Source organism: Giraffa tippelskirchi, chromosome 3 (assembly GCF_054371585.1).
Source record: "Giraffa tippelskirchi isolate mGirTip1 chromosome 3, T2T-mGirTip1v1.2.pri, whole genome shotgun sequence".
In the NCBI taxonomy this organism is placed as follows: Eukaryota; Metazoa; Chordata; class Mammalia; order Artiodactyla; family Giraffidae; genus Giraffa; species Giraffa tippelskirchi.
Window position 1 is genome coordinate 52,103,359 of NC_137277.1, and position 14,801 is coordinate 52,118,159.

General features: G+C 37.6%; 1 protein-coding gene across 3 annotated transcripts in view; it reads right to left on the reverse strand.

Moving 5' to 3' along the window:
* VMP1 (vacuole membrane protein 1) overlaps positions 1 to 14,801 on the reverse strand; it is a 124,602-nt gene that overhangs the window by 13,219 nt on the left and 96,582 nt on the right. For all 3 annotated transcript variants that reach the window (XM_081585070.1, XM_081585068.1, XM_081585069.1), the window contains one exon: positions 8,828 to 8,889. In XM_081585070.1, coding sequence (XP_081441196.1) covers positions 8,828 to 8,889 — 62 coding nt within the window. The remainder of the gene's footprint in view (positions 1 to 8,827; positions 8,890 to 14,801) is intronic.

A 14,801-nucleotide genomic window follows, 5' to 3' on the forward strand; every position in this document is an offset into this window, starting at 1 on the left:
GCACCATAACAACAGGCAAAAAGTCTCAAAAGATTACATATAGTCTGATACACATTTTATTAAGTTAAAAAGACTAAAATAAAAAATTATGAGTTATTTATTTCCTATTTCCAAATAGGAAAAGGAGTACGTCAAGGCTGTATATTGTCACACTGCTTATTCAACTTATATGCCGAGTACATCATGAGAAACACTGGGCTGGATAAAGCACAAGCTGGAATCAAGATTGCTGAGAGACGTATCAATAACCTCAGATATGCAGATGACACCACCCTTATGGTAGAAAGTGAAGAAGAACTAAAGAGCCTCTTGATGAAAGTGAAAGAGGAGAGTGAAAAAGTTCGCTTAAAGCTCAACATTTGGAAAACTAACATCATGGCATCTGGTCCCATCACTTCCTGGCAGATAGATGGGCAAACAGTGGAAACAGTGGCTGACTTTATGTTTTGGGGCTCCAAAATCACTGCAGATGGTGACTGCAGCAATGAAATTAAAAGACGCTTACTCCTTGGAAGGAAAGTTATGACCAACCTAAACAGCATATTAAAAAGCAGAGACATTACTTTGCCTACAAAGGTCTGTCTAGTCAAGGCTATGGTTTTTCCAGTGGTCATATATGGATGTGACAGTTGGACTATAAAGAAACCTGAGCACCGAAGAACTGATGTTTTTGAACTGTGGTGTTGGAGAAGACTGTTGAGAGTCCCTTGGACTGCAAGGAGATCCAACCAGTCCATCCTAAAGGAGATTGGTCCTGGGTGTTCACTGGAAGGAATGATGTTGAAGCTGAAACTCCAGTACTTTGGCCGCCTGATGTGAAGAGCTGACTCATTTGAAAAGACCCTGATGCTGGGAAAGATTCAGGGCAGGAGGAGAAGGGGATGACAGAGGATGAGATGGTTGGATGGCATCATCGACTCGATGGACATGGGTTTGGGTGGACTCCGGGAGTTGGTGATGGACAGGGAGGCCTAGCGTGCCGCGGTTCATGGGGCCACAAAAGAGTCGGACACGACTGAGCGACTGAACTGACGTGAACTGAGTCCACTTCCTTATCAATAAAAGAAAGGAAAATACTGATCATATAGGACTGCAATTAGAACTAAACAATAACCACAGTTGTGTGTGAAGTGTTCACGGTGTTTAATAAATAGTACTCTCAAGAATTACTTGTAAACTCTTTGATGAAAAACTTTGTCCTGGTAATAGGTGTTTTACTAATCAGAGAGTAAAGAAATGGGTACTTTCTTTAGGAGAAGTAGGCCTTCCTCAATCTTCCCTGAGAGCACACAAAATAGTCACCTAGCACTCGACCTTTCTGTTCACAGTCAGCAGAAACTTTGGAAAACAATAGGCGAAAACAGGCAACATAAAAATGGAGAGGAAAGGCATTTTAAAAATCCACATGCCTTAGAATTTTAAATTACTGAAATGAGTGCATTTCAACTACATGTAGGGTATTTTGAGATAGGACATTTCACATATTGTCTGCAAGTTGGAAAGATTACCAGTGGTCTCCTGAAACTGGGGAAGAAATGCTACTCAAAGAAACACTGTTTGAAAGAACAGCAACCACAAGTGGATACAGAGAGGAACTAAATAAGCAGCCTGTGTCAGGGTTTATATTCAACTTTCAATTTGTTTTGTCCAAAGCCTATGTGCTCTTTTTATATTTTATTCATAGTTGTCCTTACTCTTAGGATTCATTTTTCACGCTTCCTTGGCTTAGTATCTCATAATTTTAAATTTGAACTGTTGCTGACTTTGTCTTGACTTTTTCTTTTTCTTTTTACTCTACCATGACAATTCATCACTCCCTTAATTGTAGGTACATAGTTTTAAATATGTTTCAAAACATGGTCCACTGGAGAAGGGAATGGCAAACCACTTCAGTATTCTTGCCTTGAGAAACCCATGAAAAGGCAAAAAGATAGGACACTGAAAGATGAACTTCCCACGTCGGTAGGTGCCTAATATGCTACTGGAGATCAGTGGAGAAATAATTCCAGAAAGAATGAAGAGAAGGAGCCAAAGCCACAACAACACCCAGTTGTGAATGTGACTGGTAATAGAGGTAAAGTTCGATGCTGTAAAGAGCAATACTGCATAGGTCTCTGAATCAAGGCAAATTGGAAGTGATCAAACAGGAGATGGCAAGAGTGAATATTGACATTTTAGGAGTCAGCAAACTAAAATGGACTGGAATGGGTGAATTTAACTCAGATGACCATTATATCTACTACTGTGGGACTTCCCCTGGTGGCTCAGAGCTTAAAGCGTCTGCCTCCAATGCAGGAGACCCGGGTTCGATCCCTGGGGCGGGAAGATCCCCTGGAGAAGGAACTGGCAACCCACTCCAGTATTCTTGCCTGGAGAATCCCATGGACAGAGGAGCCTGGTAGGCTACAGTCCATGGGGTCGCAAAGAGTCGGACACGACTGAGCGACTTCACTCACTCACTGTGGGCAAGAATACTTTAGAATAAAAGGAGTGGCCATCATACTCAACAAAAGAGTCTGAAATGCAGTTCTTGGATGCAATCTCAAAAACAACAGAATAATCTCTGTTCGTTTCCAAGGCAAAGCATTCAATTTCACAGTAATCCAAGTCTATGCCCTGACCAGTAATGCTGAAGAAGCTGAAGTTGAATGGTTCTATGAAGACCTATAAGACCTTCTAGAGCTCACACCCAAAAAAGACGTCCTTTTCATTTTAGGGGACTGGAATGCAAAAAGTCAAGAAATAACTGGAAGTGAAGTGAAGTGAAGTGGCTCAGTCATGTCCATGGACTATAGCCTACCAGGCTCCTCTGTCCATGGGATTTTCCAGGCAAGAGTACTGGAGTGGGTTGCCACTTCCTCCTCCAGGAGTTCTTCCTGACTCAGGGATCGAACCCAGGTCTCCCGCATTGTAGGCGGACGCTTTACCATCTGAGCCACGAGGGAAGTCATTGGAGGAACAGGCAAATTCGGCCTTGGAGTACAGAATGAAGCAGGGCAAAGGCTAATAGAGTTTTGCCAAGAGAACACACTGGTCATAGCAAACACCCTCTTCCAACAACACAAGAGAAGACTCTACACATGGACATCACCAGACAGTCAATACCGAAATCAGATTGATTACATTCTTTGCAGCCAATGATGGGGAAGCAAAACAAGACTGGGAGCTGACTGTGGCTCAGATCATGAACTCCTCATTGCCAAATTCAGACTTAAACTGAAGAAAGTAGGGAAAACCACTAGATCATTCAGGTATGACCTAAATCAAATCCCTTATGATTACACCATGGAAGTGACAAATAGATTCAAGGGATTAGATCTGATAGAGTGTTTGAAGAGCTATGGACAGACGTCGTGACACTGTACAGGAGGCAGTGATCAAGACCATCCCCAAGAAAAAGAAATGCAAAAAGGCGAAATGGTTGTCTGAGGAGGCCTTACAAATAGCTGTGAAAAGAAGAGAAGTGAAAGGCAAAGGAGAAAAGAAAAGATATACCCATTTGAATGCAGAGTTCCAAATAGCAAGGAGAGATAAGAAAGCCTTCCTCAGTGAACAATGCAAAGAAACAGAGGAAAACAATAGAATGGGAAAGACTAGAGATCTCTTCAAGCAAATCAGAGATACCAAAGGAACATTTCATGCAAAGATGGGCACATTAAAGGACAGAAATGGTATGGCCCTAACAGAAGCAGAAGATATTAAGAAGAGATGGCAAGAATATACAGAAGAACTATACAAAAAAGATCTTCATGACCCATATAATCACAATGGTGTGATCACTCACCTAGAGCCAGACATCCTGGAATGTGAAGTCAAGTGGGCCTTAGGAAGCATCACTATGAACAAAGCAAGTGGAGGTGATGGAATTCCAGTTGAGCTATTTCAAATCCTAAAAGATGATGCTGTCAAAGTGCTGCACTCAATATGCCAGCAAATTTTGAAAACTCAGCAGTGGCCACAGGACTGGAAAAGGTCAGTTTTCATCTCAATCCCAAAGAAAGGCAATGCCAAAGAATGCTTAAATTACTGCACAATTGCACTCATCTCACACGCCTAGCAAAGTAATGCTCAAAATTCTTCAAGCCAGGCTTCAACAGTACATGAACCATGAACTTCCAGATGTTCAAGGTGGATTTAGAAAAAGCAGAGGAACAACACACTGGTTCCAAATTGGGAAAGGAGTACGTCAAGCCTGTATATTGTCACCCTGCTTATTTAACTTATATGCAGAGTACATCATAAGAAACGCTGGGCTGGAAGAAACGCAAGCTGGAATCAAGACTGCCAGGAGAAACATCAATAACCTCAGATATGCAGATGCTACCACCCTTATGGCAGAAAGTGAAGAACTAAAGCACCTCTTGATGAAAGTGAAAGAAGAGAGTGAAAAAGTTGGCTTAAAACTCAACATTCAGGAAACAAAGATCATGGCATCCGGTCCCATCACTTCATGGCAGATAGATGGGCAAACAGTGGAAACAGTGGCAGACTTTATTTTTTGGGCTCCAAAATCACTGCAAATAGTGACTATAGCATGAAATTAAAAGACGCTTGCTCCTTGGAAGGAAAGTTATTACCAACCTAGACAGCATATTAAAAAGCAGAGACATTACTTTGCCAACAAAGATCCGTCTAGTCAAAGCTATTTTCCAGTGGTCATGTATGGATGTGAGAGTTGGACTATAAAGAAAGCTTAGTGTCAAAGAATTGATGCTTTGAACTGTGATGTTGGAGAAGACTCTTGAGAGTCCCTGGGACTGTAAGAAGGTCCAACCAGTCCATCCTAAAGGAAATCAGTCCTGCATATTCATTTGAAGGACTGATGCAGAAGCTGAAACTCCAATACTTTGGCCACCTGATATGAAGAACTGACTCCTTGGAAAAGACCCTGATGCTAGGAAAGACTGAAGGTGGGAGAATGGGTCGACAGAGGACGAGATGGTTGGATGCCATCACCGATTCAATGGACATAAATTTGAGTAAATCTGGGAGTTGGTGATGGAATAGGAGGCCTGGAGTGCTGCAGTTCATGGGGTTGCAAAGAGTCGTACACAACTGAGCGATTGAAGTTTTAAATATCCTTCAAAGTGCTATATTCCAAACTTTACTAGTTTAGTTTGGTGATTTTCCATACACACATACACACACACACATTTATAGTAGTAACAGTGTGAAGAGGGAGAGCTAACAAAGGAGAATCTTTCTATGGCAAATTACATGCGGTATTTTCAGTTCAGTTCAACGAGTCTATGGAATCAATTTGGCTGTTCTCCTTTCCTTTTTTTAAAAAAAAATTAATTTATTTAATTGTCTCCTTTCCTTTTCTGAAATTAACTGCTACGCTATTTATTATGATATAAAATATGAGATTTAGGTCTACTAAAAATTCATTCTCCTGAATGAATTTTAAGTTAATTTTCAGTCTAGGCTTGGGGATATTATTTATTAATCATCACCTGAACCATTTTATAGCATTTCCTACTTTAAAATGAAGGAAAACAAACCATGTCAAGCTTAACTGGAGGATTCGATTAAAAGATAAAAGTTATTACAAAGATGATAAAGATACCCGTTAGCATCTGGTAATAAAGAATTATTATACTGCTAGGTCTAGTTGTTTATACTGCTTAATATTTTATCTGGAAAAGTATTTTATTTAAAATATCTTAATATTTTACCTGGAAAAGTATTTTATTTAAAATATCTTAATATTTTACCTGATGGGTAATCCCTGTAGACAGTGCTGGGGGGAAATGATGATATCAGGACATTCCAACATGTGTCCTGTAAATAGCTTTTAAAATATGATACATGCAAAAAGAAACCAAACTATCACCCATTCCAGCAGGCCTTGAATATCTCAGAATAACTTTATGCAAAATCATCTTTAAGAGGAATCACTGGAATTATATTATTATTATGTTTTTAGGGGCTGTGCTAGAGGACACAGTCAAGGGAGGGGACTACTGATTTTGAAAAATATAAGGAATAAGAAATTCTAATTTTAGTATATTGGTCTAAGCTTAAAAACACTTTTATGGCTATTTACTGTAATTTTATTTTTTGACCACACTTAATGGGATCTTAGTTCCCTGACCAGGGATCAAATCTGTGCCCCCTGCATTGGAAGTGCAGTCTTAACCACTGGATCCCCAGGGAAGTCTCGTATTGCTATTTATTATAGACAAGTAAGGTAACTTCTTAGAAACTCCACAGGCTGGGGAAACAGAAGAATCTGGGCTATACAAATCATTTGCTAATTCCTATTGGCCAGATCTTTATTTGGACACCATGTGTTCATTTATTCACCAGATATTTATCAAGAACCTGTTATGTGTCAATCAAGATGCCAGGTGCTGTGGACACAACAGTGGACAAAAATAAGCATGGCCTCTGCCATTAAGAAGCTTACAGGTTAGTTGCAACAGGACAGTAATCATACACCCTTCAAACATGAGTGTAAAAATGCAACTGTCAGTGCATGCACTACATGCTGATAAGAAAAGAGGTCCCTAGGAAAAAGGGTAATTGTGACCCAGTCAAGGAAGATGCTTCTGTGAACATAATAGCTGAAATTTGAGGATATTATCTAGGCGAGTAGTTCTCAGTGGGATTGGTGGTGACAGTGGCAGTAAACTACTTGTCAGGGAACATGTGACAATGTCTGGGGAGTTTTTTGATTGTCACAACTGGGAGATACTAGTGGCATCTAGTGAGTAGAGGACAAGGATGCAGCTAAATATCTTAACAAATGCACAGGGCAATCCCCAAGAACAAAAAATTATCTGGCCTAACATGTCAATTGTGTCAAGGTTGAGAAACCCTGAACAGGGCAAACACGAGCAAAGACCAGATGTGGGAGACTCAAGCAGAGAAAACTACAGGGGATAGATCATTCAGGGCTACAGAGACCATGGTAAGGAGTTTTAGCTTTACCTTAAGAATGAAGGGGAAAAACAACAAGATCCTACTGCCTAGCACAGAGGAACTATATTGAATATCCTGTGATAAACCAAAATGGAAAATATTAAAAAAGAATGTATATATGTGTATAACTGAGTCACTCTGCTGTACAGAAGACATGAGCACAATGTAAATCAACTATACTTCAATTAAAATTTTTTATTGAAAAAAATGGAAGGGAAAACAAATGAAGGCTTTCAAGAAAAGGAAGCACCAGGGAGTGAAGACAGTGGTGGTGACAAGGTCAGACATGATTTTTAAAAGGTTACTAACTGCAGTATGGCAAACAGACTGGAAGGAAATGAAACCGGCTGTGCGTGTTGGAGATAGGTAGCTAACTAATCTAACTTCTTAGAAACTCTAAAGGCTGGGGCAACAGAAGGTACTAGTGGTGAGGATGTAGAAGTAGTTGGAAAACTTCCTGCTATAAATGTTCAGTATGAAAAGAGGAGAAAGAGAGAATGTCCTGTGCTACATGCACAGTCATTCCTACAATGTGTGGGTTTGTGGGGTAGTCCTGTATGTTCTTCAGAATTCTCTCAAGGTGGCACAATCATCTCTAGGAAAGGATGAAATGTCATCTTCATATTTCAAAAAAGGGACAAGAATATTCCTTCTTTCTTTTTGAATGTGACATATTGTGACTTAAAAACCACTTTATAAGGAAGAATTTAGGCAACAAAAAACTGGAGTAATTAAAATTTAATTTACAAAACATAATCTATATTTCTAATCAGAAGTGTGGGAAGTAATAAAATCAATGGTTGACTCCACTGAGTATATTCTCAAGAATATGTTTTTCCTCAATTGCTATATTAATACCTAAGTAGAAAATTTTAAGAACTGTTTTATCATAGAACATACCATACACAGAAAAGAGTAAATAATATACAATGAATGATCCAAAGAATAATAAAACTAATATTCATGAACTCACTATCAAGTGGCAATTTTTCAATAGCAAAATTTTTCATAAAAGTTTCTTTTTAATAAAAGGTATGAGGATAAAGATTAGTATTAAACTACATAAAGGGCACTTCAATTTAACACTTTTTAAACACAATTTAACATTTACCTACTAACCCACCATAGGACATTTATGCTATTAAAGGAAAAGAAAACCTCTTACTCACAAACACTGAATAAAAAAAAAAAATCATATATTGAAAAAAAAGGGCTCATTTACTATCTGGCAGGATTCACATTCAAGTTGACATTAATTTGATTAACCAAACAGTCCTTTCCATACTGTTTTATCAAAGTAAAGTCCAAAAATTTGTGACACTGTCATTTAAAGCATATGTTAAAACCGTTGTTACTCATTTAGACATACAAATAAAAGCTTCAGAAGCCTTTTAAAACGGCCTAATTTTTCTCTAATGAAGTAATAGATTCATAACACATATTTTGATATCTTATCAAGCCTTACTTAGTGAAATATTAATATTTTATGTAAGATTATATACAAATGAAATATACCTGTGTATCTGGCATCCAATTTTGGCTGAAAGTCATAGCATTGTACCAAAGCACCATTAAACTCTTAACAATATACACATGTCTTGTACTAAAGAGAATTTCATATTTCTTTGGAGAGGCAAGTCTCAAACTGCAAAGCTTCTTTTAAATCAAAAATTATATGACTTGATACATGTTTGGCTCAGAATTAAACAAGGATAACCTGAGCTTCATCATTCCCTACTGTAATAAGTTTATCTTCAATTTAACTAATAATGGGGCAAAAGATTTTTCCTACTCAAAAAATAAAGAGCTATCACAAAAATTCTATACCAGTAATTCTTTTTTATACCTCTCCTCTCATTCAAACCATGATGATATTATTAGTCCTTAAAGAATTACTCACCCAATGAAAGCCACCATCTGCTCCACTATGTGTTTGCTGAATGTTACGATAACGAAGATTTTCTGAAAAGAAAATGCCAGTTAAAATAAATATTTCTCTTATCATCAAAAAAACCAATATAAACTCACAATTCTGATAACAGTCTAAAAAGATTACCATGCTGCTGCTAACTGCAATTTAAAAAGCTGTTAAAAAACAAAATCAAACACCATTTGACAAATGCTACCTACTTTGTATTTTAAAGATGTTTTTCCTTAAGCATAGTTCTCATCTTGCCAGGATACATGATCATGTCTGAGGGAAAAATATGAGTCATGAAACCCAAGGCTGGGTGCATGATCCACATGTTCTATGTGTTTTGGAATGGTGTATACAACTGAAGTCATGGGTTCCCATATGGCCTCCATCACTGAAATTAAAGCTGATCAGTTTGATGACAGGTGTCTGGGCTATATCTAATCCAGAGGATCTTCCATATCCTTTATGGAAAGTTTTTACAAAAGAACTTGAATAGTCAAAGCAATCTTGAAAAAGAATACAGAGCTAGAGAAATCAAGCTCCCTGACTTCAGACTACACTGCAAAGATACAGTAATCAAGATGGTATGGTACTGCGACAAAAACAGAAATACAGATCAATGGAAGACGACAGAAAGACCAGAGATAAACCTCACACACCTAGGTCACCTTGTCCTTAACAAAGAAGCAAGAATATACAATGCAGAACAGAGTTTCTTCAATAAACGGTGCTGGGAAGACTGGGCAGCTACAGGTAAAAGGATGAAATCAGAACACTTCCTAACACCATACAAAAAATAAACTAAAAGTGGATTAAAGACCTAAATGTAAGGCCAGATACTAAAACTCTTAGAGGAAAACAGGCAGAACACTCTGACATAAATGGCAAGATCCTTCTTGACCTCCTAGAGTAATGAAAACAAAATTAAACAAATGGGACCTAATTAAACTTAAAAAGCTCTTGCACAGCAAAGGAAACCATAAACAAGACGAAAAGACAGCTCTCAGAATGGGAGAAAAATATTTGCAAAGGAAGCAACTGACAAAGGATTAATCTCCAAAATATACAAGCTCATGCAGCTCAATATCAAAAACACAAACAACCCAATAAAAAAAATGGGTGGAAGACCTAAACAAACATTTCTCCAAAGAAGACACACAGATGACCAACAAATAACCTGAAAAGATGCTCAACACTGCTCATTATTAGAGAAGTGCAAATCGAACTACAATGAGGTATCACTTCACACTTGTCAGAATGGCCACCAGTCAAAAAAAATCTACAAACAATAAATGCTGGAGAGGATGTAGAGAAAAGGGAACCCTCTTGCACTATTGGTGGAAATGTAAATTAATACAATCACTATGGAGTATAAACAGTATAGAGGTTTCTTAAAAAAATAAAATAAAACTACCAAATGACCTAGTAATCCCACTACAGAGCATATAAACTGAGAAAACCGTAATTCAAAGAGACACATGTATCCCAATGCTCACTGAAGCACTATTTACAATAGCCAGGAAACGGAATCAACCTAAATGTCCATCAACAGATGAATGGATAAAGAGGATGTGGTACATATATACAATGGATTATTACTCAGCCAACAAATACAGTATATTAATGCACATCTATGGTATCTAGAAAAATGGTACTGATGACCTATCTGCAGGGCAGGAATAGAGACACAGATGTAGAGAAGAGACTTGTGGACACACCAAGGAGCAGGAAAGGGTGGGATGAACTGAGAGTAGCACTGACATGTATACACTACCGTGTGTTACACAGATAGCTAGGGGGAAGCTGCTACACAGCACAGGGAGCTAAGCTCCATGCTCTGCGATGACCTAGAGGAGTGGGACAGGGAGGTAGGTGGGAAGGAGGCTCAAGAGGGAGGGGATATATGTATACTTATGGCTGATTCATGCTGCTGTACAGCAGAAACACAACATTGTAAAGCAATTATACGCCAATTTAAAAAAAAGTATCATTGAAAGTTTCATTCTCAAATCCTGAATAAGCTTGGATTTTCAGGCTGAGGGTACAAGCAAAGATATTAACAAGTTTTGGGGAATCTTTATTAGATCTGGGTAACTTTCTGTTTGGTGTTACTGAGGTATCTGCATTAATTAAGATACTGATACCTTACTTAACTCATAAAGAAAGATGCCTTTAGGCTTACAGGTAGCAAATATTTTCAACTCAGCAAATATTACAAAAAGTACTTACCATGGATAACGTAAGCATTAATAAGACTTTCATGGAACACAAAGATGGGAAGAATACTTCTTTAATATGCTGAAAAATTTACAAATTTTCCAATATATAGTAGAAAGATGATTAAGTACAAAAAATAAAACATATAAAGATAAACTGTAAAGGCCTCAGCAGTAAAAACAACGTATTACAGAAGTTCACAGAAAGGAAGAAAAGGTCACATAAGTACAACTAATTTGAGATTCTAGAAAATGATATTAAAATTTAGCTTTAAAGGACTGATACTAATTCTCTGAATTGTTGTTGTTGAGGTTTAGTCACTAAGTGATGTCTGACTCTTTTGCTACCCCATGAACTATAGCCCACCAGGCTCCTCTGTCCTTGGGATTTCCCAGGTGGGACTACTAGAGTAGGTTGCCATTTCCTTCTCCAGGGGATCTTCCTGAGCCAGAGATCAAACCTGCATCTCCTGCATTGGCAGGTGGATTCTCTACCACTGAGTCACCTGGGAAGTCCAATTCTCTGAATAAATATGAGTAATTATAAATTCTTTTAATTCCTAAAAACAAACTCTCCAGTGCTTTGTTACTGTGCTTTAAAATAATAACTATAGCCTATATAACTAAATGGGACGGAAGTGAAATAAAAATAAATAACATGTTAGCCATCCACTGTGCATCACAGGAAAGTGGTTAATTCAGACTAGAGCTTATTATTTCAGGTAAAAGATTAATCAGGCAATGATAGTTTCTTAATCAATGTCCTAGGGTTAACAAAGACACTGACAGCTGCACAGCTGGATATGTGAGAAAGAAATAAGACTAGAAAAATAAGTTCATAGTCCTTTTTGGTATTTGTTTAGATATCTATTGGGCTTCCCTGGTGGCTCAGCTGGTAAAGAATCCTCCTGCAATGTAGGAGACCTGGGTTTGATCCCTGGGTTAGGAAGATCCTCTGGAGAAGGGAACAGCTACCCACTCCAGTATTCTGGCCTGGAGAATTCCATGGACTGTATAGTCCAGGGGTTGCAAACAGTCGGACACAACTGAGCAACTTTCACTTCACTTCTATTAATGTGAAAAAGATATTTCTTATCTTATGAAAACAGTAAGCACATATAGATATCAAACAGTTACAAGATGGATGATGATTTATAAACAATCCTATACAAAGGGTGTATGAAGATTATGACGCTAATAAGACAATTACTGTAGATTATTTAGTGAGAAAAGCATTAATATATGGGACTCTTCTAAGTATCCATGCTAAAAGCCAGTTACTTGGAGCTATAGATCTTTTACTAAAAAACAGAGCTCATGATTTGCCTCTCAGTGATTGCACCACGTGTTTTCCCTACCATCATTTCCTAACAGTCAAAATCAGCCAATGCCAGGATAATTGCACAATTTCATTTCTTGAAAACAAGACTTTCTTTTTATATATAACAGTTTGAAAATTCACTGTGCTGGGCAAGACACTCAAAAACATATGTCTCAGAACATTTAAGAACATATGTCTCAGAATCATTCATGCTTGAGGTCTGAATGGGGAATCTACCAAATAAAAAAAAAAAAAGGCACAGATCCCCAAAGAGCCCACTCAACCATGTGTACAAAGAAAATAAGGGTAGAGTAGAAAAATTAAAAAAAGATATGAGTGTAGGGAACTAATGGCGCCAACAGAACAAAGAAGAAACTATACATCTGCAAAAGAAGATTCCTCCAGATTCTGGAAAGAAGAATCATAGGCTGAATCATATATTAAATATTTACTAAGTGCTAACTACATGCCAGATGCTATTCTAGGCACTAGAATACCTTGGAGAGCCAAGAAACAAAAAACTGTCCTCACGGAGCTTATATTTCAGTATGTGTGTGTTTGGTGGTAGGGAGAAAGTTGAGAGGCAATAAATAATACACATGGTAAGTAAATTATATGGTACATGAAATATTATATAAGCATGTTCACTTCTTCCTTTCTTCATTATTTAGGAGAACAGAAATATTTCTAAGGGACTGTATACAGGCACAGGAATTGAACTTGTCCAGTAGAAAGAGCGGAGAAGGCAATGGCACTCACTCCAGTACTCTTGCCTGGAAAATCCCATGGACGGAGGAGCCTGATAGGCTACAGTCTATGGGGTCGCTAAGAGTCGGACATGACTGAGCGACTTCATTTTCACTTTTCCCTTTCATGCACTGGAGAAGGAAATGGCAACCCACTCCAGTATTCTTGCCTGGAGAATCCCGGGACGGCAGAGCCTGGTGGGCTGCCATCTATGGGGTCGCACAGAGTCGGACACGACTGAAGCGACTTAGCAGCAGCAGCAGTAGAAAGAGAAATCCTTAATTAACATTATTAGGTGGGTTGATTTCTTTTAGGAGATGTTTAACAGATAGCAAGATATAAATAAAAGTAACAATATATATCAAGGGAAGTTGTCTAGTTTAAACTGAGGAAAAAAGAGAAGAGGACCACAAGAGTTTACAATCAGATTACAGGAAAGTCTGTGTGTAATGTGTCTGCCCTATTGTTTTAGAAATACTTGTAATGTTTATATTACTCACTAATACTGCTTACCCAAGGAATGAGAAATGTTTGTGGCCCTGAGCTACATCTGGATGTACATCAAGTGACATGCCTTTAGAAAGTATGTCTCTCTGATACAACGGAACACAACAAACATATCCCGTGGTCTCAGTTTAGTGAAGGAACTCAGATTTTTTTCCTTTCAGAAACACAGATGGATTTTAGCATTCTTTCTTTGCATCCACATAGATACAGAGAATGAATGAGCTTTGACTTTAGAGTTTGGTTTGAATTCTAGGCCCTCTCATCTATGAAATGTGGATAATAACCACATCACAGGATTGTTCTGAGATAACCAATGCAAACTGCTTGGCATAGGTCCTGATAAATAACAGGCCTTAAACATTTCAGTTTTTGTGATCATATAAATAAATTACAGTTAAGGCAATGCAAAAGAGTGGAAAGAACAATGAAGTTGAAGCTGAAAGACTCAGGTTCAAATTCCAGTTGTTACTCTTTTAGGCAACTATTACCTACTTCCTTCTCTAAGTTTGATAATTACAAAATGGGAGTAGTAATATCTCTATCCCAGGATTATAAGAATTCAATCAGATGGCATACATTAAGTACTTTAAAGTGTGAAGCACTATATTAAAAAATTAAGCATTATTATCATAACTTGAAAAAAACTGAGAATGTTAAAAACTCTGTAACTATAGGGTACTTTTAGCATAATATATTTTACTGTATTTTATAGACAGTATAATTCATAAAGCAGAATATATAAAGTTTATGGATTCCTAGAGAAGTTGCTATTATAAAGGGAATGAAAAGAATTTGCTATTGTTCCTTAAGTATTAACACTCTCAAAGGACTTCAAAAAGCTAAATGATTTCATTATTAGAAAAATCCTATTATAGTATTTTAAATCTTTACCAAATAACTAGCATTCCAGCATTAAAAAACCCATCGTCTTGAACAACACACTTACTTAATATAAGTAGGAGAAACTATATTCCTTGAAGGAGGAAAAATAAAGTCTTGAAATTTTAAGTGATTACCATGGCAGGATTAGAAGACAAGCTCAAAAAACTCACACTAAACACCAAAATCTAGTGTTAGAAACTGGGCAGGCAGAAGCAGCTCAAGTTTTCCTGTTTTTAAAATAATAATAATAATTTATCTATTTGCCTGCCTCGGGTCTTAGTTG